This window comes from Chroicocephalus ridibundus, chromosome 8, assembly GCF_963924245.1.
Source record: "Chroicocephalus ridibundus chromosome 8, bChrRid1.1, whole genome shotgun sequence".
In the NCBI taxonomy this organism is placed as follows: Eukaryota; Metazoa; Chordata; class Aves; order Charadriiformes; family Laridae; genus Chroicocephalus; species Chroicocephalus ridibundus.
This window is the reverse complement of record NC_086291.1, coordinates 27300107-27327226: the sequence shown is the minus strand read 5'-3', so window position 1 is coordinate 27327226 and position 27120 is coordinate 27300107. Positions and strand designations below refer to the sequence as shown.

General features: G+C 40.0%; 1 protein-coding gene and 1 long non-coding RNA gene across 2 annotated transcripts in view; one reads left to right on the top strand and one right to left on the bottom strand.

Moving 5' to 3' along the window:
• LOC134519414 (uncharacterized) overlaps positions 1 to 27120 on the bottom strand; it is a 69817-nt gene that overhangs the window by 9353 nt on the left and 33344 nt on the right. The gene's annotated exons all lie outside the window — the stretch shown is intronic.
• Positions 15942 to 20003, top strand: RGS1 (regulator of G protein signaling 1). The gene is made up of 5 exons (XM_063343582.1): positions 15942 to 16419; positions 16815 to 16898; positions 17667 to 17728; positions 18292 to 18455; positions 19192 to 20003. Exons 1-5 carry the CDS (start codon positions 16316 to 16318, stop codon positions 19375 to 19377), a joined length of 600 nt encoding a protein of 199 aa, XP_063199652.1. The 5' UTR covers positions 15942 to 16315; the 3' UTR covers positions 19378 to 20003.

Here is a 27120-nt window from a genome sequence, read left to right as displayed (position 1 = left end):
TTCAAAATATACAATTTTTAATTCCTCTAATTGTATTAAGATGACAAGCTGATCTGCTTTCCTCTTTCAGGTCTCCACAAGGCCGCATTTTCACCAATTCCAAATGCCTTTAATCTGCTTTGATATTTAGTCAGGCGCAGAGCTGCATCTAGCGAACTGATAGGAGGTTGAACTCAACAGGCTGTAGAATACTACTAATTGATGTCTCTATAAGTCAAAAGAGAAGCAGCAGGAACAGCAGGCAACTCTTTGTGACAAAGCGAAAAAAAATAAATAGCAGAAGTATAAAGGAGGAATAAAATTGACATGTTAGAGAGCACATTACCAGATTTCGGAGGCTATTCTATGCTAATAAGTGCCAGTTAGGATCAAAATGTCATCTTACAAGCAAGTAACATCCTTCAACACTTCTGCTCAGAACTGGAACTAGACAAAGTCAAATAACATATAATGATGTTTTGCAAAGGCTGGCAAGCATCTATCTGTAGGCTTGTATAAGTAGGTTCCTGTAATTTTCCTTTAATTGTGTTAATGTTTTATGTTAAAATCATTTCCAAAGAGTCAATAAAGCTAAGGGCTGTGCAAAGCATCTGACAAAATTCCCTTTCAAAACAGTATGGGATCCGAGATGATATTGCAGCCACATGTGTGACAATGGGACTCACAAAGCCAAGTGAACTTGAGACTACTACTATATGTACAATCTACGAGCCTGTTTTTGCAAGAATCTCCACTTTTGGATACTTGTTTCTTCACAAAACTTCAAAGACTTTATGATTTAGAGAGAAACACAATGACAACGCAACTGAATTCAACTGTGGCACGTTCAAGGCACAAAGAATATAGCATCATCTAGCATTTTTGATTTTGCAGTTTTTTGTTTGTTTGGGGGAGTTTATTTTGCTTTATTTTGTTTTTAAGCCTGTAGCAGCCCCACTAGGAATGTCCCATGTTATCACATCAACAGATGTTCCAGGAATTCACAAGCTACCTTTTTGCATTGCAAATGTAGACGGGTATATGCTGGGATTTAAGATCAATATGCCCCAGAACACAATGTCCAAATCCCAAACCTCTTTGCTACGATTCCCTTAATATTTCACTTAAGTTCTGGTCAAGAATGAAAAAAGATGGTTTTCCTCTCTTTCTATTAAGTAAAATATACATCTATATAAATAATTGTCAACCGCTAACCAGAGCTCTATGTTAAATACACGATGTGAATTGTTTATGGCTATGCAGCATTTACTGCCCCTCCTCCAGCTCTCTCGTGCTGAAACTAACTCCTTTTATTTCCAGACCTTGAGGACCCAGGACTACCAGCACCTTGGAATGGAGAAAGAGATCACAATAGGTTTAGACATCCATCTTTACGTATATGTAAGTGTGCTAACAGCAGTAGCTCCCACTGTGCCTGATAGTACTGAATCAAAGCCTGTGTCCCAGGTTTTGAGACAGTAGAGGCAGCCAAACTGAGCAAATTTACCTCTTCTCTCACAGATGTTTGCAGCTTCCTCATGCTTTGATCTAAAACAACATGACCATATCAGAGTAGCAAGGCGCTTTACAAAAAAGCACATCATCTCTCCACTCACGTTGGCTTCTGAAATTCTTTACTGTCTATCTTTACTGTCTACAAGTACCTAATGAACTTATCCTCCGTAATCAGGAAAGCTTATTAATATAGTGGGTCTCAGAGGGTGCCATTCTGCCTTTTCTCTGCAAAATAGCTTCCAAATACTTTCCTATTCTACTCAAGGACAAACGTGATACTATTTGGTGTTCCTTGTTGGGGTATCTGCATGGTCTACCGTTGGCAAATGGTCTGGATACCATGTTAAAATAAGAATGTGTGTGTGGTATTTGCTCAAAATTGTTCATGTTAAAGAGAAAAACAACCACCGTCAGCCAGATTCAACAGTGACTAGGGAATTACAAGGAGACTTTTGAAACAAAGGAGCAGTCATGCCAAGAAAAAGGATGAAAATTTGTCACTGTGAGGAAAGAGACCTTTGAGTGTGAACAGCAGCAGTCAAAACCTGGTTGACACTGACATTGCTCTGGTGACACTGTGACCTCTGCCTAGCCCAGGCAGAGCATCCTTCCTCTTGGCGTCACCAGCAGCCTGCACCCAGCTACGGCAGTGACAGGCAGGGCGTAGCAGCAGGGACAGACTCACACCTGGGTGTCTGTATGTGACCTTGGCGGTTTTCTCACCAACACATGGAGGTGTAGGGAGGAGCCGGCGTATATGTAAAGCTGGGGCACCCACCGCAAATAGGGAAACCCACACCTGAAGAGGGGGGTTGTGCTTGTAATGCACATGTCTGCATTGTTAAGGGAATTAAAAAAAAAAAAAGGGGGGGGAGAAGGGGGAAACAAGAGAGACTTTTCCCAGAACAAAACAACTAATAGGAAACAGTTAGAAAATGGAAAGCATCAAGCAAAGTAGCAGCACGAGGACGAACCTTACAGAGGCCTGTAGTAAACCTGAAGTAAGATGCCATTGACTGAGTTGGATCTTTGATAATGAACCAGAAAATTAATCTCAACTTAAAAATGATGTTGAGAGAGTTTTCTTGTTAATATAGGTGCAATTCTATGAAGCACTGTTTTTTAATTAGAATTTTCTAATGAAAATATACACTGAAAAATTCCAAGTCAGTCTACTAAGAACGATGAATAAGCTTCCTAATGCTACTCTAGCAGTGCCACAGATTTCTTAGAGCCCATGGCCAGGTGACTTCCTTTTATCTGCTTTTGAAATAAGATCAGTGCTTCTTACTGTTGGGGTGAGCTCTTAACAGTTGCTAATTGGTATTTATAGAGCATCCTACAATTCTGTGAATGCTGCATGAAACTTCCTCACCTGCTCCCTGGCAAAGCATGTTCTGCAATAAGCTGGCTACTCAGCAGAGATCCCAACAAAGGCAGTTGAGCTCACTTTGGTAGAAGGAAGTAGGAAAGGGGAAAGTGAATCAGTGAGATACTGCTATGCAGGTGCTATGTGTAAGTGACAGACATCCGAGTTTATTCCAAAGAATAATGGCTTTGGGTTTGTCCTAAGTCTTAGGTATGCCCTTCCCTACCACATCTTGTTGGCTATTGTTACAGCAAAAAGGAACCAGTTACCTTTTGCAAAAGGCTGATAAACATTGCAGAGACAGCGGAAAACCACTCATTCTGAAGTGGTTTCCTTTTGCCTACCCCTAGGGATAGCAGCTGCATAGGCACCGGTGGCCACAACTGCTTTGGGTATTTCTGAGACTCAAGCAGCATGCCTCCAGTCTCATGAAAGAGAGGAATGCCTTTTGGTATTAACTCCAGAAGAAACAGGTTTGTGCAGGCTGGGTTTTCTGTATCACTCCTGGAGCAAATGTATGGTAACAAGTAGGTCTTACTACCACCCTCAAAAAACCGAGAAGTTTAAAACTATGAGTCATTTGTTTCTAAAACCTCATTTTACATATCCTTGGCAAGTTTTGCATTTAGGACAGTACTGGGCTTTCTTTGTTATTTTCATAGAAAGCTTCCGTGAACATGAGGAAATTTCAAGCTACACTCTGCTATGAAGTTTAGGGAAAAAACAAGTGTAACAGCTTCTTCCTCATCTCACTAATGTCTGTTAACCTGAGAAAGTAAGGGATTTGGACTCTCATTCCACAGCACAGCTGCATGTTGTATGGGAAAGGCGTCCTCTCACTCTTTTTCCTTTATTTTTTCTTTCTTACCACTTCCTTTGTTTCAGTCATTTGTTACAATTACCTCACACTGCCATCTTCTTGAAGTTCACGTGCAGTGATAACATGATAGAAAGGCTAAGCTGAATGATCTCTTTAGCACTTACAGAGATGCTTCAAAGAAGAGGATGAAAAGCAATAATCGTAAGGGAAAAAAAATCTAGATAAACCACAGGTCCGGGGTGATATATACAGAATTATTTTTTTTTTAAGCAGTTATATTATTTGCTTCTTTGTCTTAGCATTAGCCCTTAGTTCATTTCTTGAGAATACAAGAAGCATATACAGTTCTGAGTTAAGTCTTGTGGTTGTCTGTCTTCGGAGAAGAAAGCCCTAAAGAGATTTTTTTAGATTTCATGTGCTCTTACCTCTTTATGAATACAAGGTGTAACAAAAGTTAGGCAAAAAGGAAACAGGTATGAGTACAAGCCAGTGAAAATGAGAAAGTAAAATTCACAGAAACGACGTTTGAAGAAATAGTAGAATAGTCTGAAAACATGTCTGGTCTCGAACCGAGCCTGTCAACTGATACATCAGGTAAACAGCATCCTCATTCAATAATACAACCATAAGCATTGTAAACTATATATTCCATGTGTTGTAATGTTTTGAGGTCTGTGATAGTCTCTTGGGTTCTGAGATCATATTTTTCCAATTGTTCTGCTCTGTGACTGGAAACCACGTGGAGCCTTGGGCTCTGTTATAACACAGGTCCCTAATATTTGGAACGTGCCATAGCAACACACAGTGAGACTAAACCAGATGACAAGTGAAAGTGGTGCTGGTTATTCAATGAACGTAAGAGGAATCAAAAAGAAAGGGGTTGGCTTGTAAAAAACAAATCTCGTTACAATAGGAGACAAAACCAAATTAAAAAAACCCCACAATATGCAAACAGTATTCTGAACTTTAAATGATGCAAGTAAACGTTGTTAGGTCTCTCTATTATGACCTCTATTATGACTGGAGAGGCTGATTTGCCTAAAACATGAGAATACGGTAAGCATGTATTAAATATTTATCAAGGTTCATTGTAGATTCCTGTTTAGTGTATTCTGCTTATATCAACCTTGAGGGACAAAATTAGAGTGGCCATGTCAAGCAGAATGTCAGATTACACTTTTTTTCCCCAGCAGTAAGAGGGCATTCTGATTTTGCCTTTTTCAAAGCAGCAACACTTGTTTATGTGAGGGAGAATCTGCCACATTCAAGATCCTAAGCAAAATCATTATACTAGGAAAAATTTTCCCATGGGAAGGAGTCCATGAAAAAACTTCTTCATAACCAATAATCATCTGAAGAGTAAGTGGCATGACATCGCAATTCACTAGAGGAAGACAACCACAAAGTAGGAAAAATATTGCTATTTTCCAGTGGTAGGAGAAATTTTATCAATAATCTTCTACTATTTATCTGTGTCCTTCTGGTGCAGGTGAAGACTGTTATTTGTTATTCAGCTCAGAAGTTAACATTCTTATTTGCTGACTTCTTGTCTTTATTTATTTTGGTCCTTAGGTCCCAACCTTTACATTAAAAATTGCAAGACACCTTTGCTCTGCACTCTTTTGCCTTCTAACAGACCCACTGTAAGTTTTTTATTGATTTCCTCCTTTCTGAATAACAGTAATAAGAGGAAGGAAGTGACAACTAAAAAGAAAGAAAAAGCTTCCACTCTGAGGGAATTGTCTCTTACCATTACAATTAAGGGGGAGATTTTTGGCATTGATCAGTCTAACTCCACTGAATTCAAACTTCATTACTACCTGGCTTGATTTTTTCATTAAAAGTAAATGGGGGGAGGCTATTCTGCAGTTTTCAGAAAGACAAATACAGCAAGTGTTAGGATTTCAAGGGCGTTAACAACCATGAAAAAAAGATAAAGTCATACCTGAAAAATCTAAGTTATCTTCCATTTCCTTCACTTACTGTGGATATTCCTACTTTAACCGAGCTTATGGTAAAACTGAAGGGTATAATCAGATCATAAACAATTCTAAAAATCAGACCTGTGCTTCTATACAGAATAATAATCTATTACGTTACTCTTATTTTCTAGTTGTAACACCAACGTTTGTCCAGTGCTTCTGTGTCACTGAATGCAGCATGTTCCAATACATTGCTTGAGAGTTAAAAATGACAGCCAAGATTTAAGTCAAAACCAAGAATAAACTATGTTTAAACAGACTTGGAAGTTGCAAAGCTACTTTTAACACTAATAACAAAACATGAGCCAGCAATGTGCGCTTGCAGCCCAGAAAGCCAACTTCATCCTGGGCTACATCAAAAGAAGCATGGCCAGCAGGTCGAGGGAGGTGATTCTGCCCCTCTACTCCACTCTCCTGAGACGCCACCTGAAGTACTTCATGCAGCTCTAGAGTCCTTAGCACAAGAAGGACATGGACCTGTTGGAACGGGTCCAGAGGAGGGCCACGAAGATGATCAGAGGGCTGGAGCAACTCTGCTATGAGGACAGGCTGAGAGAGTTGGGGTTGTTCAGCCTGGAGACGGCTGTGGGGAGACCTTATAACAGCCTTCCAGTACCTGAAGGGAGTCTACAGGAAAGATGGGGAGGGACTCTTGATCAGGGAGTGGAGCGATAGGAAAAGGGGTAACAGTTTTAAACTGAAAGAGGGTAGATTTAGGTTATCTATTAGGAAGAAATTCTTTACAATGAGGGTGGTGAGACACTGGAACAGGGTGGTTGCCCAGGGAAGTTGTGGATGCTCCATCCCTGGAGGTGTTCAAGACCAGGCTGGATGAGGCTTTGAGCAACCGGGTCTAGTGGGAGGTGTCCCTGCCCATGGTGGGGGGGTTGGAATCAGATGATCTTTAAGGTACCTTCACATCCAAACCGTTGTGTGATCTACAAATATTTCCTAACAGCTATGTTTTCATCAGATCTGCTGCAAACATGTAATGTATGGAAAGAAAAGAGCCATTCTACTATTACATTTAAAGGGATATTAGAGATAATGTGAAGTTATGTATACGCACACATCCACAAGTTCTTACAAATATCTTACACTCTTAAGACAGAAAAGATTAAAAAAAGGTTTTGTTGCTTCCTTTCACACTGCCTAGGCAGTGCCAAACTATAGAAAAGCTATCTTTATAAGGGAGTTATTATCCTGTGGTTTCCAGGCCCCATTTTTCAGGCTGAGGTTAGAAGAACATATATCAAGCTTTGATGACTGCTTTCAGAGTAACTCAGAGCAGCACAAAAAAGCTCAGCAGTTAATAGCAAAACTATTATTGTCATGAAACTCAGAGGCTTCCGTTTCCTGCCGCTCCAGATTTGGTTATCTTGGTTTGCACACTGAATTCTCTTCTGTTAGTCTTCAAATTCATTTCAAAATTAAAGGGAAATGGTCATATATATTAAAACTCACCTGGTTTACAGTACTGACATGTACACCACAGTCAATGGGGAATTCCAGACCTGCCAGCACACAGCCCACATTGCAGAAATGGCAGTTTTAGTCACCTATGGAAGTTACAGAAACAAGGCTGAAATAATTAGTTTTCATCACTGGTGGGGAACTGGTGGGACATGGTGGTTACTTTGTGTTTTAATAATGACATGTATTAGGAAAACACATTCTGAGGTTGTGACAACCCCTCTTTTAAACAAAGATTATATTCAGTACTCATATTAGCCAAGGTCTGTAGACTTCCACATAGATAATTAGTAAGGAACTGTGCAGTGCTATTGAATGACAAGGGACCATCTTTCTATGACCTGTAATTTAGATGTGAATTAAAGTAGAGTCATTTCCCACACACTTTAGAGAGGAGACAGATACTTAAGGACTCAGAGAGGCTGATACACATTTTAGTAAAACCATAGGCACCTACATAAGCTCTGCTCCTCACTCTGCAAGGAGAAGGTTTGTGAAAGATTAGGCTGTGCTTAATCAAACTCATGCATCAAAGATTTTGCTAAGCATTCAGACTGGCATCCTGAACGATGCCTAAAAACACGTGCCAAACAGAGGCACAGGTAGTGTGGGGGAATATATTCAGGAATATTTGTCTTGTCAGACATAAAAACAATTGTTCGTGACTGTGACAAACTTGTTTTAGCTAGAAAGTATATGACCAAAGAGAAGTTCAGTTTTCAAGGAAACATAGTAGACTTGCATTGTAATAATGCCTTTGCCCACATTCTTCCCAGGAATTATATGCTAACCACTAGTAGCTGGATTTCCCCAAATGCACAGAGGTGCCAGCGGTTCACAAGTAGCAGCCACTCTAGTAAAGGCATTTCAAAGAATCACAGAATGGTTTGGATTGCAAGGGACATTCAAAGGACTAGATAGCTAGATGCAGGGTGGTTGGACTAGATGAGCTTTAAAGGTCCCTTCCAACCCAACTATTCTATGATTCTACAATCTAGTCCAACCCCCCTGCAATGAGCAGGGACATCTTCAACTAGATCAGGTTGCTCAGAGCCCCGTCCAACCTGACTTTGAATGTTTCCAGGGATGGGGCATCTACCACCTCTCTGGGCAGCCTGCTCCAGTGTTTCACAACCCTCAGAGTAAAAGCTTTCCTCCTTATATCTAGTCTAAATCTAACCTCTTTTAGTTTAAAACCATTACCCCTTGTCCTATCACTACAGGCCCTGCAAAAAAGTTTGTCCCCACCTTTCTTATAAACCCCCTTCATGTACTGGAAGGCTGCCATAAGGTCTCCCCAGAGCCTTCTAGTCTCTGGACTGAACCACCCCAACTCTCTCAGCCTGCCTTCATGGGAGAGCTGCTCCATCCCCCTGCTCGTTTTTGTGGCCCTCCTCTGGACCCATTCCAACAGGCCCATGTCTTTCCTCTACTGGGGACCCCAGAGCTGGACACAGTACTCCATGTGGGGTCTCACCGGAGCAGAGTAGAGGGGCAGAATCACCTCCCCTGACCTGCTGCTGGCCACACTTCTTTTGATGCAGCCCAGCATGTGATTGGCTTTCTGGACTGCAAACGCACATTGCTGGCTCACATCCAGCTTTTCATCCACCAGTACCCCCAAGTCCTTCTCGGCAGGGCTGCTCTCAATCCCTTCACCCCCCAGCCTGTATTGATACTGGGGGTTGCCCTGACCCAGATGCAGGACCCTGCACTTGGCCTTGAACCTCAAGAGGTTCACACAGGCCCAACTTGTCCAGGTCCCTCTGGATGGCATCCTGTCCCTCAGGCGAGTCAGCTGCACCGCTCAGCTTGATGTTGCCTGCAAACTTGCTGAGGGTGCACTCGATGCCACTATGTCATTGATGAACATATTAATTAGTTCTGGTCCCAATACGGACCCCCGAGGGGCACCACTCCTCACTGATCTCTACCTGGATATTGAGGCCATTACTCTCTGGATGCAATTTATTACAGGCTGCTTCTTCATTACACTAAACTGACTGTAATCACCCTGCTAGCAAGTCAAAACCCTTCCTCAGACTAAATTAGAATTTCCTAGCATTTACGTTGTCCAGGGTTAGCTTCATCTTCCTCAAGCATCTGGAGACTCTCCAAATCCTCAGATCCCTCTCATTCTCCTTGTTTCCTCCTTTCCCCTTTCAGTCCTTCCTTTGCAGCTCTTATGCATGCAGCAGCAACTGTTAAAATACCAGTAGCATATCAGCTCTTTCCCAGCCAGCCCAAGCTCTGCAGGGATGAGTGTGCAAACTCATAAGGCACTGCAGCAGCTTTTGTTTCCCTGTGCAGTCAGCAGCAGGACTGGCTTTGCTTTAGGTGTTGAATGGATTGAGGGAGGCAGCATAGTTGGCAGGAAACAACCTTCTTGAGCATCAGGGAAATAAAAGATTCAGCTGTACTATCAGAATATGTCAGGTACAATGCATATGGAAGGGCAGGGAGGTAGACTAATAGGATGGATGGGGTCTGTCTCTGTGGTACAGGTTGTAAAGTGCCAAGTTCCCACATAAAACAGCAAATATGACAAATGTGAGGAAATTCAAGTGTTTTTGTTGAACACATTGTAATACCTGATAATTAAAAGCAGACAGCAATTGAGATTCAAAGTAAATGAAGGAAGTTGAACTAAACTCCCTTCCCTGGTTCATCAAAAGCAGAGCTGGTTCTGAGAGAACACCACAGAAAACACATAGCTTTTACATCTTTATATATTTAAATTGAGACCGTGTAGATATCTTTCATTTTCCCATTTGTTGAAGTAACTTTCTGCTACTTGACCTATATACTTGGCAAGTATTTTCACAGAGAGATAGAGAAAATGGTAATTTGAATGATGCGCTTTCGGTATGCAGTTCTCATTCAAAAAAGTCAAGTTGGAAACCTGTATTGATTCCTACAGCTACTGTTATTTCCCAAGCAGAACTCTTCTACCTTGATTAGACTTCTATAGTGTGTCTTTCACTCTTAGTTATAGATAAGATCTCAGGATAAATCAGGTTGGAAAGGAACTCAGGATGTTTTTAGTCCCATGCCCTGTTCTAAGCAGGATCAGCAATGAGTTTAGACCATGTTGCTCAGGGCTTTATCCAGTCTGATCTGGAAAATCTTCAAGGATGGAGATGGCCCAGCCCCCCGAGCAGCCCACTCCACTACTTACTGGCCTTAAGGGGGAAAAAGTTTCTCTGTATATCCATGAACTGCTTTTATGCCAACTTGCACCCGTTGTCTCTCATCCTCTTACCACACACCGTTGTGACAGCCTGGTTTCGTCTTCTTGATAATCCATCTATAAAGATGCTTTCCAACAGCATCCCTACACCCCTTGAAAATGTTCCTAAACTCCTCTTTTGTAGCCTGTCCGTTCTTTGACTCCCGGTATGCTACTTTTTTGAATCTGAGCTCTGTCGTGAGTTTCCTACTTAGCCAAGATAGTCTCCTTTATATATCTGCTATTTTCTTGAGCATCAGGACAGGCACTCTTCTCCAGACACCCTTCTTGTGTCTGGAGTGGCTTCCAGTAACAAGGCAATTTTTGGATGTACCCATCCCTGTGAGGATGTTTTTGGTCAAAATGAAAGTTTATCTGAGACTGCACTGATGTTATAATTCAGCTAGGAAATTTATAACACCAAGTATAAAAAAGACACTTGAAACTGTTTGTAATTCTACAGAAAAGTCTTTATCAGCATAACTCCACTTAATGCTTCAGTAATATTTTTCCTGCTTAAAAGTGCCTAAAAACATTTTCAAAATGGAAACCAGGAGTTTTACCTTGCTGTCTGTGTTCAATCAAACCATTTGTTATTTTAAAAGGGAAGGATAGGATACAGAATTTTACCATCTATTAGAACAGTAAGAGAGAAAAAGCATCTGATTTTTCTCCATTAAGATTCAGGTGAAACTGAAGTCTGCAAATTTCAAAAGCTAAACTTGATTGTGCTCACATATCACATTTCCATGTTCATAGTGAAAACACTTAGTAAACTCTGCTTCACACACCACTATCTCAGGCCCTGTTCTCACATTTTTTTGCTTAATAACACACAAGAAGCAATGCACTGGTTCAGTGCATCAGTGTGCGACTGCATAAAAATGTGTGTAGGTAATCAGAAATGTATGCGTTTCCCAGATGGTGCGTGATGAACACATTTCCTGCGCTACCGAACATCAGACACAGGAAGCATCACCATCAGCACCCAAAAGTCACTGTACTGCATTTTTTTCTTTCTTTCTCTCTTTTTTTTTTTTTTTTGAATCCAGGTGTCAGTCAGTATGGCTGAGAACCAAAAGTCCCCTGATTTCACAGAAATTAAACAGTTAATTTATTTCAGATGGAAAACCCCAGAATGAAAAGGATCTGATTTCTGATAAACTGTATAAGCTTATTACACTCTAAGAAATGGTCATAAGAAAGAGGAGACTTACTGGGTATGCGTGTCTCAGTGAAGTGTGCTTCAGTATAATGAGGAAATATAGATATATAATTCCTTGCACTGACTCTATAGGATAAACAGGATTGTTAATGCTAACAACATTTCTCATAAAATACTGTTAATAGTTTTCTGTAATCATAAAAGTTTGAAAAGATGCCATACAGAAAATAGTAACTGTAAGAACAACTTATATTCTGCAATGTTTTTTATTGGAGACTTCCAAACTTCCAATAGCTCGCGGTGACTCACAACAGCCACATGAAGTAACCAGAGAGATTAGTAACATGATTGAAGTCACACAAGCTGGGAGCTCAGTGCCCATGGAAATATTTAGAAGTTGAGACAGACAAAGGAAAAACCTGCTGTAATCTCTTTACAGAGCTCGTAGGCATACCAGAATGTATGCAAGGAATGGACTATATTTTAATCTCCATATGATCAATAAAAACATGGAACGCTTCACTCATAGGCTCTCTACAGTGATTTCAAAGAGCTCCTGTCTGGTCTCCCCTTCACTGTCATTGTAAAAAAAAAAAAAAAAACCTCCACAAAGTCCTCTAGAGAAGCAAGGGAAACCCCTACAAAAAAAAATCCCCTAAAAGTATTCTGCAGATGCTTCAGAAGTACACAGGGCAATTGTGGACACAACTGGCAGTTTGCAGGAGTGTTTCTGTGAAGCCATTTTATACTGAGGAAGTGAAAGAGCTAAAACAGAATTCAGGAAAGCTCTGGTCGCTTGCCCTCCAGAGTCAGGTCGCTGGCTCTGTCCATGTGTGAGCTGAAACACTGAGCTAAGTATGTCATTTACTGATTTTATGCTGCCAACAGAAGAAATGCAACAAGACTTTTTCAAGGGGAAGATTGTTACCCAAAGTTTAACTTGTGGCTTTCCTTGCTCAAAGGTTGGCATTAGACTTCAGATATTTTTCAAATAAAAATCCCGCTTGTATTTTGAGAAGTCTGATGCCATTCAGCAGTGGTTTTGCCTTACTTGTTGCAAAAATAAAAGCTATCATTTGGAATACCTGAAAGTTCAAACAAAAGAAATATCACTCAAAAAACCCCAATTCTCAGTCAAATCAATCCAACACCAAGAATGAGACCACTAAAACCAGTAGCAAGATTTTTAACCTCAGTGGCTTTAGGATTTCGTTCCAGAAAACATTTGCTTGTAGTAGTAATTAGACCTAAATGAACATTCATAATGGATACCATCACTCAGTTATGGACCGACTACATGATATTAGAGAAAATTTTAATGTTCCAAATTATTATCCCTGCTGCTCAAAAGCGCCCTCCCTTTTTTTGTAAATTGAGTGATTTCCTCTCACATAAAAACTAGTTTCTATTTCCTTTAAGTGTGTCTTTTGCTTAAGAGATGGATTATCAGTAGGTTACATCTTTAGGTCGTGTAAAAGCCAGAAGCATTTAAAAGAAATCACTTGTTTTCATAGTTAAATTAAGGCTCAGCTACGTGACCAGCAAGTGGATATTCTGCAGTGTGGCAGCATTGCTTGACTGGGCACTAGAGGTCAGCCCTCCAGCCCAGCACAGATTTGGCCAGCTAACTCCAGAGAATTGTATGATGAACAGCAAGAGTACAGTAAAGCTATAAATTGGCCATACATGAAAGCTAACAGCTTGCCTAAGCCAAAATGGACCATTCAGAAACAAAACTGGGCTGAAATGGAGAAAGAATGAGGGTAAACCAGTCAAGAGTGACCAAAAAGAAACATAAAAGCAGAAGTCAGGAGAAGAATCTTGAAATCATTTACACCAGCAAGGAGGACTTAGAGAGTTCATGGGACTTTTAAATCTTCTTTGCTGTAACTAAACTTGTCCGGTGTTGTAATCTTGGAAATACTCTCGCATGTTTTCTCTTCTTACGCTCTACCAAGTGGTGGTTGGAGAGAATGGGAAACACTGTATGGAAACACGTTGAATATTAGCAAGTATTTCCAAGTTTCTTCTGTGCATATTAAGAAGTTAGATGAATTACTCATCACAAACGTACAAGAGATCTGGAAAACAGTATAAAAACCAGCTAGTGATAGTCAGCTGGCTACTGTTGCTGCAAAAAATGCTCCTCTGTCCTTTTATTGGACAGAGTCAAATGAGGCAATGCCAATCTTAGGACAAAGAGGGTTCTGTATCAAGTGATGGGGTTATTTTAATAAGCTTTAAGACTGTAAGACTCAAAAAATACTTTCTGCAATTTCTTGTAATTATAATAATAGAACAAAAGGAGACTAATAATTAAAAAAGGCAGTATTTCAAGCGGCAAGTAGCCATCGTGCTCTGCATTAAATAGAACAAAGTATTTTACAGGTAGATTAAGACAGTGGGAGGTGAGAAAGACAGGTCTGTTACCAGCTGTCTCATGATGAAACTGAAAAAGACCCAGCAAATTAGGAGGACGGAAGTTATATTAAAAGACTTCCACTGGGTCAGGACCTAACCGTTCCTCGTGGTATCATGTTAAATCCCACCAGAGTCTGGACCTGGACTACACTTCTCTCTACAGGCCACAAGGATAGTGAACATGAATGTGGATGAATGCATAAGATTTTGAAGTATTATATTTTTAAAGCTGTGTTAAGAATAAGTAGCACTTTTGACACTACAGATGTTAAGTCAAGGTATTCAGAACAATAGCATCATGCAAGCTGGAGGAGACCAACATCTAGTCCATCTGTGGGATCTAGTCCAACTCCCGCTCAAAGCGGGATTCTCTACAATAACTGTATTCATACTTGGGAAATATTTTCAATTTAGGAAATGTGCATCGATGTAATGTGCCATTGATATGTTTAACAAATCTGAAAGGTAAAGATAGTAACTTTGTTTTAAATGGAGAACAGACATTCCTTGCCTGATAAACAACTGTCAACAGTCCTGCATTGATAATAGGCACAAACAAGCAAACCATCCTGTTCTTCAGGGGAGCAAGTCTTATCTAGTCCCTCTTAGACTCACAGAACCTAACTGATGGCTTACTTATACCTGCTTCTAAGTATAAGTTCAAGACCTTTTCCCCTTTTTAGCCTGAGGCTACAAAGTACAGAGAGAAGTGGTAGGGAATGGGGCTTTTCCCTTGATGTAACTTGTGTCTGTTACCTTTCATCCTTTATTGCACCCTTCTGAGAAGACTTTGGATGCAGCATCTCTATAACCCTCCCAGTAATTCACTGAGGACAGCTACTAACTGAAAAAATACAATGAGATGCGGATGGGGCTGAATGTCAAAACCCAGCATGCTACGTATGAAAACAAATATGGTACTGATAATATCTCTTTCTTCCTTTTTGGCCTTGTTCAAGGGGGTTAAGAGCAGTTAATAAATACCTCTCCCTTACAAAGGTCAGTGTTTACCTGATACTGTGAAGATAAATGTTTCCTGCAGTACAGCCTATGCAGACACATTTATGTCACTGCTAGTGTTCAGAGGATCAGTAGCCTCCTGTGGTTAAAACCACCCTGATGCAAACTGTCTGTCCTTGCATACACATCTGTCTGCAGGCGACTTTCAGTCTCCTTGAGACGTTTGTATCACAATCCACCATGAAACTGTGGACATGCGAGCAAGTTCTCAGTTACCATAACCATATGCAGCCCTGTACAAATCATTCATGAGCTATTAAGTAATCAAAGTTGTATGCATTATTCAACAAAACAAAATCTTTGAAACTTCCCCCCCCCCCAAAAAAAAAACAAAACCAAACCAAAAAACAGCAAACAAGCAGAAATTGGGATGCCCAGGAACCAGATTAAGTACTTAAACCTCTAAATCATCAACTCAGACAGATAAATAGAGGGTAACTGTTATTTTTCATCTTGCTTTGTATCTATGGTTTCTTCTTGCATAGTATATACAAAGAATGCAAACATCCCTCTAACACATTGTAGTGTTCACATTCTTTACAAACAACAGCTCTTTACCTTATAGTCAATCTTTACACAGGTTGAATCACTTAAAATTACAGATGCATTCCTGAAACATGGCAGTGTGCTTGCAAATAATCTGACTTGGAAAAATTAAACCAAATTAAATAATTTTTGCTGTTTCAAACCCCTTCCCCATGAAAATCACTTTTAAACATTTTCATAGCACTCATATCTAAACAAATCAGATTCCTCTACCTAACAGTATTCTAGTTTGAAGAACAACTGGTGACTTGCAAATAGCTTGTTGCATACGGAACCTTAATACTGGCATATCTTAAAGTACTCTTTTCTAATATTCCACTGAACCCATCAAATCAATTGCGAAGTATGACATTTCGTAACAGAGGCATGTAAGCAGGCGAATTTTGTCAAGATAAAAAGGCAGTATTTGCCGCTCATTTGATAAAACCAAGAAGTATTTCTGATTTGAAAGTACCAATCAGAAAGGGACAAGAATTCGAAGTTCTAGAGGGGATTTTTTTTTTTTTGGTAACACAGACACACAAAACAAACCCAAAGTAACTCAGTCTCATCCGGTTTAACCTCAACCACGAGACACTGCTGTCTGTTTTCTTTCTCAAAAGACTCACGTCACTGTGCACTGAAAAAAAAGGTAACTTCCACAGTTTGTGGTGAGGATACATGATAAACAGATCTGTTCACACCAACTAGCAGGGCTGCCTGCGTCAATAAAAGGCAGCAGCAGAGTCGGTGAACTGACATTTGGCACCTGGAGGATTATCATTGCAAACGTCTCTTCACATTAACGTTAAGTAAAATGCCAGGATTTTTTTTTCCCCACAACAACATGACTGAATTAAATGGAAAAGACGACTGCAAGCTTGCAGAAGGCAAAATCCATAAGAAGAAGCAAAAGGCTTTGTAAGTATATATATCTAAGTATAAACTCTAATTTATTAGAAATGAAAATAACACTAGAAATGAAAATAACACAGAGATTAAGAATTAGCACCGTGTTTCAGGCTAAATGACTGCAAAGCCTGCTTGAAGCCCAGGACTATAGCATCATTTAAAATAGCTTGAGCTGATGCATACAAGTGAACTGACTCCCTTAAGTAATCAGGAGTAGATTTTGGACACACTGGGAGCCTCTTAGTCTTTTAAAAAAAAAAAGTTACTTGGATATGTAACTTCACAGACTTCAGGCACAGAATGGAGCTGTCTGCCTCTGATTAAAAGTCTTAAGAAATTTAAGTAGAATTGAAATGCAACAGCAATTTTAACGGATTACAAAAGTGTCTGTTCATTGGTTTCAGTGGTGCAGATCTCAAAAATTATTTGAAGTGCATGGTGCCACATATCGAATCTGGGATCAAGACTTCTAACTCCAGAAATGTCATGTAAGTACTGAGATACACTAAGATATAACGAAAATATAACTATAGCTAGATTACTATATAGTAAATTATTTTATTAATTTCTAAACTACTTATAGAACAACAAATATACTAATGCCTAGAATTTCCAAAATACCAAAGAAGTGAACATTAGGAAGTAGAAACTATTCATGGAGTTAAGGATTTTTTTCTTAGTGATGTGATGTATTTGCGTCAAACAGTGGGGGAGAAGACACCGCAGTTAAATCTATTTTCTTCAGAGGAAAATTGTGTCCATTCTCTAAAGATTTACAAGAAATGATGCCTCACACTTAAGTCATGAGCATTGGTATTACCATTCTTATTTCAGGAATATGTAAACAGAAGTACAGATACAAAATTATTTGGTCATATTACAGTAAAAGCTCATCTTTCTGGGAACAGAATTCAGGACAACATCATAGTTCCTTGGTTTTCCATCTCTGATTATTTTTTTCAATGTGGACTTGCCTCCAGAGTCTCAGATTATGAGAAAGCCATAAGTTTAATAAATACCTGGTACATATTCCTAGAATAGAATAAATTCCATTTATTCTATAGAATAGAATTTATTGTAATAGAATTAGAATTTATATAATTTTTATTTATTTATTCTAATAGAATTATAGAATTTATTCTATAGAATTAGAATTTATTCTAATCGAATAAATTATAAAATTTGTCTTCTTTAAACATGCAAACCAACCCACATGGTTTCTTGCCTAAAGTCTTTTCTTTTTCTTGTCATCTTAGGCTCTCTGCAGAGGAAGTAATACAGTGGTCCCAGTCTTTGGAAAAGCTCTTGGCCAGCCAAAGTAAGTCTATTACTTCAGTATGACTTCGTTGTTACTCTGAGGATAAAACTTTACCTAATGTGACCAAATAGGCAAAGCTGTAGCACTCTGCAAACACTGCCAGAGAATGGCCAGTTGCATTTCAGTTATTTACACCTCCAGTGTAACACAGCTACTGTTACAGCTTCGCTTCCAAGTTTGCTTTTTCTTTCCCCCCCCTTCTCTTTCCTACTCCCACTATAGCAAATAAACCCCAAACGGCTCAATTCAGTGCTTTTTGATCAGTCTTCTGTCCTTGCCTAACATATCAGTTTAATTTGGAATTTTCTCTCCACTGGTACCCCAAGAAAATCCATTGATGTATTTTGGTACCCAGGGTCTAGATCTAAAAAATTCTGAATGTAATTAGGGAGACTCCATCATCCCTAATATTAGGGTATCTGTAGTGTGTCAAAGAAGGGAAGAACAGTGTATTTTGTCAAAATTCTATAACAGAAGTTTCAATACATGTCCTGCTATTTATTTTATTCTCCCTGGTCACGTATGTCATGCTTTAAATGATGATGTATTTGTGTTGGCTTTAGGTGGTCAAGGTGTCTTTCGTGAGTTCCTGAAGTCAGAGTTCAGTGAGGAAAACATCGAGTTCTGGTTGGCTTGTGAGGATTACAAGAAAACCAAGTCTGATCACTTACATGGCAAAGCAGAGAGGATTTATGAGGAGTTTGTTCAGTCAGATGCTATTAAACAGGTAAGTACAAAGTTAATCTGTCTAGTATTAGAGTACAAGGATTCTGGAAACTCAGAAGATAGAAGTGTAGCTTCACTGAGATACTCATACATTCATTCAGTTACATAGGAAAAAGAGATGCATGTTTTTATGGTGTACTTTCATCATTACTGTCTTCAGCTGTGAGATTATCAGATCTCACAAGTAGACTCACATGATACAGGCTGGTACTTGGGAGCACCACTAGCAGAAGCTCAGCAGAGGCACCAGCAGCTCAGCACACAATGCCATTCTCTGACTCAGCCCAGTTTGAATTACTGCTGGTGTTTGGAATCCAACACTTAGAGCTTTGCTAGTAGGAGAACTGTGGAATATTTCTTGTCTTTTAAAATATGTGGACATTCTGGAGAATTAAAGGTTGTATATGTTGATCATATTTCAAACTGAAGACTCATTTTACACAAGATTTCTCCTATTGTTTTAACCAGAGGTTTAATTGGAGGTTGTTCCTCTGCTTCTCCGTTTGCTCAGTTGTGTTACTCCTGACTCCATAAGAAACTGCATTTCTATACTCCGTAGCAATTTTTGTGCTTAACTGGGATATAAGCATTAACATTCCCTCATTTTGCAGTTCTGATATTGAACTATCACACTGAGTTCTAAGGCTGCAAATTTGTTTATTGACAAAACAAAGTGATAGATATAGAAAGAGAGCATATTTTTAAGATGTTGATGGCATTTGTTTTTCACTTTCCAGATCAATATTGACTATCAGATGAGGGAAGCAACAGCCAAAAAGGCACAAGATCCGACTCACACAAGTTTTGATGAAGCCCAGAAAACTGTGTACATCCTCATGGAGAGGGATTCATATCCCAGATTTTTGAAATCCAAAGTCTACCTGAACCTTTTGAACCAGCTGCAAACTAACACTTCAAAGTGAAGTGTTTGAGGCAGTGAAGAGACAAATATCCTGTGGAGAGATCCTTCAGGGTGGTTGGAGCTCAGCAAGGAGAACCCCTGCCTTAGGAGGAGGAGTATGGGGGAGACCCAAACAGCTCCATGGCCAAGAGAACGCAGGATAAGAGCTGGCAAGACTGTTACAAGGGTGAGAGCAGCACAGGGAGAAAATCTCCTCCCATACACCATGGAGTCAAGACAGGGTATGGATACTATTTATTGTTTGAACTACACTGTGAATGTTGAACCAAGTCTTAGAACCCAAAGGACTGCTGATTATTAGAAAGTGCAAGAACAGCAAGCTGAATGCTGGGAAAAGATTATCAAGTTCAGAAGAAAAAATAAGGATGACTGACAGTTTTGTGCATAACAAGAAAATGCACAGAAAGGACTGACTAATGCCTTTTTTTAATCTGTGAAATGTTAATAAGCATGAGTGCAGCTCCATGATGCTATTGTGCTTTGTATAATACATTGTTATATCTTAAAATTGATTTATTTTAAATTATATAAGAATTGCATAAGCTGTAATTTTACTAAGTTTGTATTCAACAGTCAGGTATGTAGCATATTTTCTGTTTAATTTATTGCAAAATAATAAGCAACTCTTCAATCAAATCTACTAAAAATAAAGTTTTATGATCATTTTACATCTTAAGTGGTCTTGCCACCGTAATTACTGAAGTATTGAAACATATGGTTCTCTCCTCTCCCACTTTGCTGCTACTACCCATCTCCTTATCCAGATATTAATTTTCCCCACACCACCTTTCCTGGGTTTTTTTAAACCTATTTTACACAACCATAATCTTAGTTGTCTGGAGCAGGTGATCCTGACCTACATATGCCCATCCTCATGACCCCCAAGAAGAAAACAACAATAACAAAAAAAAACCCAAACAAAAAAGAGAAGCAGGTCTAAATTTCCTTCCTATTTTTCATACTGCCCCAGCTACCAGCACCAGAGTCAAATGTCAAATATAGACAACATTTTTAATCACTGATCCCAGAGTTCAATACACTTCCATACTGATGATGTGTTGAGCACAGCAGATCACTCATGCTTGCTTATGTTGGGAGGCAGTAACTGATGAGACTCACTAGCAGTCACATTCTTGGCAAGATCCAGACTCTAATATACAATGCCAATACTAGCATCAAAGGTCATTTATTTTCACTGCAAATGTTGTATTAAATTTACTCTAAAATATACAGTGTTATGAGTAGCCGATAGCAGAGCAGGTAACTAAAATAAGAAAAGTTGCAATTACGCTTGAATCATGTAACTGTGAACACAGGCATGACCAAATCTGAAGCATTTAAGGCATTGACATTAGAGTTCAAAATGAAAATAAATGAAAGTGTGCCCTGGTCTTGATGAGTTACCATCATGAGACTCAGTTATCACATGCATGGCAATACAAGATTTTATCTCACCCTTGCAGATTTTCCATTTTCCAAAATAACATGATCTTAGTCAGGCACACTCCATTATTCCATACCAAAGGGAGAAGCTGTAAACCCACAGACGTCATTCTCATGGCGAGAGAAGACTGTGTTCATACTGCCACCCTTTGGGGACATTTTGTCCTCCCTTGAAGGTCCCAGTCTTCAATGTTAGAAGCAAAACTCTGCTGGAAGAAGCATAGATAGCTAAGTAGCAGTTGCTGACAACTTTCACCATCACTTACTGTTGTAGCTGGAAGCCACTGCAAATGACATCTTCCCACTTTCAAGGCCAGTAAATGCAGAGCAAAAGAATCTGGTCTCGCAGTATTGTTTTCCTTTTGTTAAATATATATACCTGAGGGACCCTCTGATTGCAAATCTTGAATGCTCCTGAAACAGTGTAAACCAGTCTCCAGTAGGGTCTCTTACATTAATTAATTTTCCAGGATTGGTAGGAATAAGTCTAATTCCTGTGAATTAGGAAAAACAACTATGCCTCCCACACAAGAGGCACTCTCATGCGTGATCTGATACAGTTAACATGGACCAAACGTCATAGTTTCCATAGCTTCAACCTCACAGAACACAAAAGAGAACTATGAAATGTCTGCTACCCTCTAAACAGACATAGCCTTCAAGTAACGTTATTCTTTTGACTGTAAATCCCTTAAATTAGTATGGGCCCAGTCCCATTTACTCCCCCCTGCAGTTTCACAATTTTGCCATGATCTAGACAAACACCGGTATGAAATTTCTGAATAAAATAATATTTCATAATATGGCTAGTTAGGGTTAGGGGTTTTTTTTAATGGCTTGTTGGTGCCAGAGGAGACTGTTCGTCAGAAGCAATTTCATCTGCTGTTAGGGAGACTGCTGGGTGGGGTAATGGGTGGATAAGTGTTTCCAACTCAATATAGGTCTCAGAGGCAGATATAATGAAAAGGAGAAGGCAGACTCTGCTGCAGCGCCCAAAACCATGGCATAACTCCAGTCACTGCTCACTTCAAGAGACTGCCAACATTGCCGCCTGTGCCCACTGCTCTGTGACTTTGCACGAGGCAGAGCAAATCATTTCACTAAAGACTGAGTGCAATCACCACAGCTGCTCTGGTATTCACAGACCTGGCATCCTGCGCCCTGACCTCCTGCAAAGAGTCACTGGGTCTGCCCTAACCGGAAAGGGTGAGAAAGTGACGCTATAGCATGCTGGTTAGAGCACTCTAAATATAAGCTAAACTCATCCCCTGAAGAGACTAACACTGCTTTCAGGGAGCACACCAACCACTTGTATTACAGAGTTAGTATAGACCAGACTATCTGAGGAGGGAAGATGCAGAGACTTTTCATTCTTCTCCACAAGCATCTCTTCCTGGTTCATGATTTGGTACTGTGTGAGAAGGAAAGGTTTGGTTTTTTTTTTAAAAAAAGAAACTATTCCACTCCTTACAACCCAACCTTGGTACATTTCTAAGTCTTTCACCTCATTTGCAGTAGGAACCTGAAAACAGCTACAAAGTCAAAGAGCCCAGGTTGTTAATTCCAGAGATATTCCAGCCCACTCCAGTGTCCCTGGCAATTCCATGTTTCACGAAGCAATAAACAGCATAAAGAAATTCAGAGCTGCCTCTGGGATGCAGTCGTAAGCCTAGTATTATATATATGTTGCTATAGCAGGGCTATACAAAGCCGGTTGTTTAAACAAAGTCCAAGAGATCTGGAAGTATTTTATGGCAACTTATAGTGCCATCCATGCTAATCTACTTTATAAAAGGAAGAAACTATAAAGTAATAGTTCAATGGCACAACAAACAATTTTTACAGTATTTTAAGACACTTAACAACATTTACATGCTATAAAATAGTCCACATTAAATAGTTTTATTATTTCTTCAAAATCTATTTTTCAAAATGCAGTATACAATGCTTATTTTGCAGTGAATCCTTTTCTTGAAATATTGCCAAAATGGAGGTTCTTTGCACTCAGAAAAACAGAACATACAGATCAAAAGGATTAAGGGCTCAGTATTTTCTGTGAGCTTTGGTTCATCTACAAGGCGCATTCACCATATCAAGTTTATTTGTGATTTCCCACTCACCTCCTCCTCCCCCCACTCATACACACAAATAGCCTCAGTATTGCAGATTGGTTTCACAGCTGTGGGTTGTGCCCTGCCCAGCATGGCAGACTTGTCCAAAACAGGACATGTTACACATCAAATACGGAAAGTGTGCCTCCCTGGAAGCTTCCCATACTCAAAGGGGAAACTTGTGAATGCAGGCTATTAACTATATTGTAAGTAAATTAGTGGGCAACTGGGGGAAACTGTCCTTTTTCACAATATGCTGGACTGAGTTAATTACCAGTTAACTGTTAAAACTTTCCAGAACAATCAAGATCTGTCATCCAACACATTAAAATATTTAATATATATGTCAAACAGCTTATTTGATTTTTTTTAAACTAGATTCAGCTTTCCCTTTTTTGGAAAAAAAACATAGAACAATTTGGGTTGGAAGGGACCTTTAACGGCCATCTAGTCCAACCCCCCTGCAATGAGCAGGGACATCTTCAACTAGATCAGGTTGCTCAGAGCCCCGTCCAACCTGACTTTGAATGTTTCCAGGGATGGGGCATCTACCACCTCTCTGGGCAGCCTGCTCCAGTGTTTCACCACCCTCAGAGTAAAAGCTTTCCTCCTTATATCTAGTCTAAATCTAACCTCTTTTAGTTTAAAACCATTACCCCTTGTCCTATCACTACAGGCCCTGCAAAAAAGTTTGTCCCCACCTTTCTTATCAACCCCCTTCATGTACTGGAAGGCTGCCATAAGGTCTCCCCAGAGCCTTCTAGTCTCTGAACTGAACCACCCCAACTCTCTCAGCCTGCCTTCATGGAGAGCTGCTCCATCCCCCTGCTCGTTTTTGTGGCCCTCCTCTGGACCCATTCCAACAGGCCCATGTCTTTCCTCTACTGGGGACCCCAGAGCTGGACACAGTACTCCATGTGGGGTCTCACCGGAGCAGAGTAGAGGGGCAGAATCACCTCCCCTGACCTGCTGCTGGCCACACTTCTTTTGATGCAGCCCAGCATGTGATTGGCTTTCTGGACTGCAAACGCACATTGCTGGCTCACATCCAGCTTTTCATCCACCAGTACCCCCAAGTCCTTCTCGGCAGGGCTGCTCTCAATCCCTTCACCCCCAGCCTGTATTGATACTGGGGGTTGCCCTGACCCAGATGCAGGACCCTGCACTTGGCCTTGAACCTCAAGAGGTTCACACAGGCCCAACTTGTCCAGGTCCCTCTGGATGGCATCCTGTCCCTCAGGCAAGTCAGCTTGATGTTGCCTGCAAACTTGCTGAGGGTGCACTCGATGCCACTATGTCATTGATGAATATATTAAGTAGTTGTGGTCCCAGTACAGACCCCTGAGGGGCACCACTCCTCACTGATCTCTATCTGGACATTGAGCCATTGACCATTACTCTCTGGATGTGACTATCCAACAACCAATTCCTCATCCACCGAACAGTCCACCCATCAAATCCATCTTCCTCCAACTTAGAGAGAAGGAGCTTGTGGTGGACTGTGTCAAAGGCCTTACAGAAATCCAGATAGATGACATCCGTAGCTCTTCCCTTGTCCACTGATATAGTCATAGATCATAGAACACCACTAGACTGGTCAGGCAGGACTTGCCCTGGGTGAAAATACACCTTAAGAGAATGGAAATTTGCTGTTCATTCATGGTCTCTACAAAAATCTGTTGAATCAGATCGGTCATCAGCTACAGATCAGAATAGGAAAACAGGATGCAGTACATGGAGAAGATTTAAGCTTTGACAGTGGTGACTCAGACTTTTCTTTAAGTGTTCTACCCCGAAGGAAACATTTTCATTGTTTGTCAGTGTTTCAGTGTGGAAAAAAAAAATAAATCATTGTACCATCTTCAGGTATACTTTTGAAGTGAATTAACTTCTCCCTGTGACAGAGAGTTTTCATTATAGGATGACTCAAGAGTCCAGCAGACCCTGAATGTGCGTTTAGAAGACTAATTTTAACCTCTCCAATTTGGAAAGCCTTTTCTAAGTGTATTCCCTGAAATAGATATTTTTAGTATTAGCTGATATAGAACTAAAAATGTGGTATAACAGTAATATAATAGTATCATTCTCTCCCATATATTGAAACTGAAAAAGCCATCCATGAAAGCCTGTTAGTAGAGACATCCTGTCATTATACACAGTGAATGAGGAAGGAAATAAAAGCTGAAATGGTAATGAATAGTACAAATTCATCACCTTAGACCCCTAAGTGCCAGCCGTCCCTGCCCACACTTTGAAGGAACAGGCTTTCCGGATGTCATCTCCTTCATGGTTGTGAAATGAGCTTGAAAAGCAAAAACAGATGACAAGAGGTGGAAAATTACATGTTATCTTCCATTCAGAGACATGGGTTGATTGTATCAGAGCGCATAATGTCTATAAATGAAGCTTTTGAAATTAAGTCTTCAGTCATTAAACACAGGCAGAAATTGCAAAACAAGTTCTTGCTTAATATTCATTGGATGATTTAAATTTGTCTTGGATGCTTGGAAACAAAGTCAGAGAGGAGTTAAGGTTATCCCCTGGCTTTGTTTGGATATATACAGCCTCAAAGGTTTTAGTGACAGAAAGGAATTTTACATCAAGCAAGAACTAATGTGCTTATTTTGGAAATAAGCTCATTCCCCTTCATTTCTCAAAACAGTTCCAGAAAGTACTCTTTTGAAAAATCCCGAAGATATTTAAACTCTACTGAGCACTTCCAATCAGTTTCTTCAAACAGCCTAGGCACCACAGAACCTTAAAGCAGTTATCTAAACTAGTTTGTTGACCAGGTTTCACATGGTCCTTTTTACTTAATAAAATTAAAAATAGCTTGAGTAAAAAGTGAAATGCAGAAATGTAAACCTTTCAGGATCACTCTAGACTTGTGTGCAGGGAGAGACAACGCAGATTAGCAATGCTTCTCTTCAAAGTATGTTATACAGACAAAGTACTAAAGTGACAGTACAAATGCCTACAAACAACATCACTTTAGTCACAAGGAGTTTGTTGTTTTGTTTTTTTTCCAAGTTACTGTGGTCAGAGGGCTTCTGCTATTAGAGGATAGCCTTTAAAAATAAAACAAAATAAACACTCTTTGCATAATAGTAATAACTTAGTAACCCATGAATTTCACACCACTTATGGTAAAAGTCTGTACTACTTTTATTGTAGCAAATGGTTTGTCAACTATGAAGGTCAAGAAACCAGAGATAGAGAAGAGACTTGCTGTTGAATAGAATTTGATCAGACATGAGTTTGAGCAAGCCAACATACTTGTTCATGCCAGTCTGAGGAAACAGTGAACACACAAGATGTTCAAACAAAGCCCAAAGTCCAACCAGGAACTGCTCGTGAGCTGGAACAAACATCTGCAGGACAGGGGGTCCTGGACTAACATAATAAAATATTCTGACCAACTTGGACCAAACTGTAATCAATAGCTTTACAGTAAACAAACAGCTGCAAGATGGACAACTGGTGTCTTCAAAATGAGTACATTTGCACAAAGTTTACTGTTGCGCTTTGTTGCAAGCACGTACACAGATTCTGACAGAGAGCTAAGGACATACAGTGTGGCCTACAGTGAACCTGTGAATACTGTTCCCTGTTGCCATGCGAGCAGATTTTGCTGCACACTGAACCTAACGTTTCTTGAGGCTATTTTCAATTATATACCAAGAAAGTTTCCAACAGAATCTGATCAAAGCCACCAAGTAAGATGCAACCAGAGAAACAGGACTGTCCTCTGGAAACCTCAATGGCTGCACTAAGTGAAAAGCAAGCATGTTGATCTGGTATTTCTGTACTACATCCACTCAAACAGCAATGAGGATGAGTAGCACCTAGACCCGAGTATCCGCTTTGTGCTCTCCTCAAGCTTAACAAAGGCCTTTTAATATTTTACTGCTTTTCCTGTGCTTCGCCCTAGACCTCTAGCCACATTCTCAGTGCTCCTATTTACATGCTCTTGTAAGACACAGCATCAGGAATGGGAGTACCAGGCAAGCCCCAGCAAGCAGTGTTCCTACGTTCACAAATGCCAGTGTGTGGGTGTACTGCAGGAGAAAGGGTAGCTGTGTGCAAGCAAGGGAGTATGTGGGTAGATGGAAAGAATGGGTACAACGCAGAGAGTGAGACAGACAGTACTTCCATGTTCACTAGTGTGAAACAGATGTAGGTGGGTGAGA

Excerpts from the sequence above, each read along its gene's own strand:
- RGS1 (XM_063343582.1), top strand. The coding sequence starts at position 16,316 with ATGCCAGGATTTTTTTTTCCCCACAACAACATGACTGAATTAAATGGA. Across the intron at positions 17,729-18,291 it reads AAAGCTCTTGGCCAGCCAAA|GTGGTCAAGGTGTCTTTCGT; the intron begins GTAAGTCTATTA and ends TGTTGGCTTTAG. Across the intron at positions 18,456-19,191 it reads AGTCAGATGCTATTAAACAG|ATCAATATTGACTATCAGAT; the intron begins GTAAGTACAAAG and ends TTCACTTTCCAG.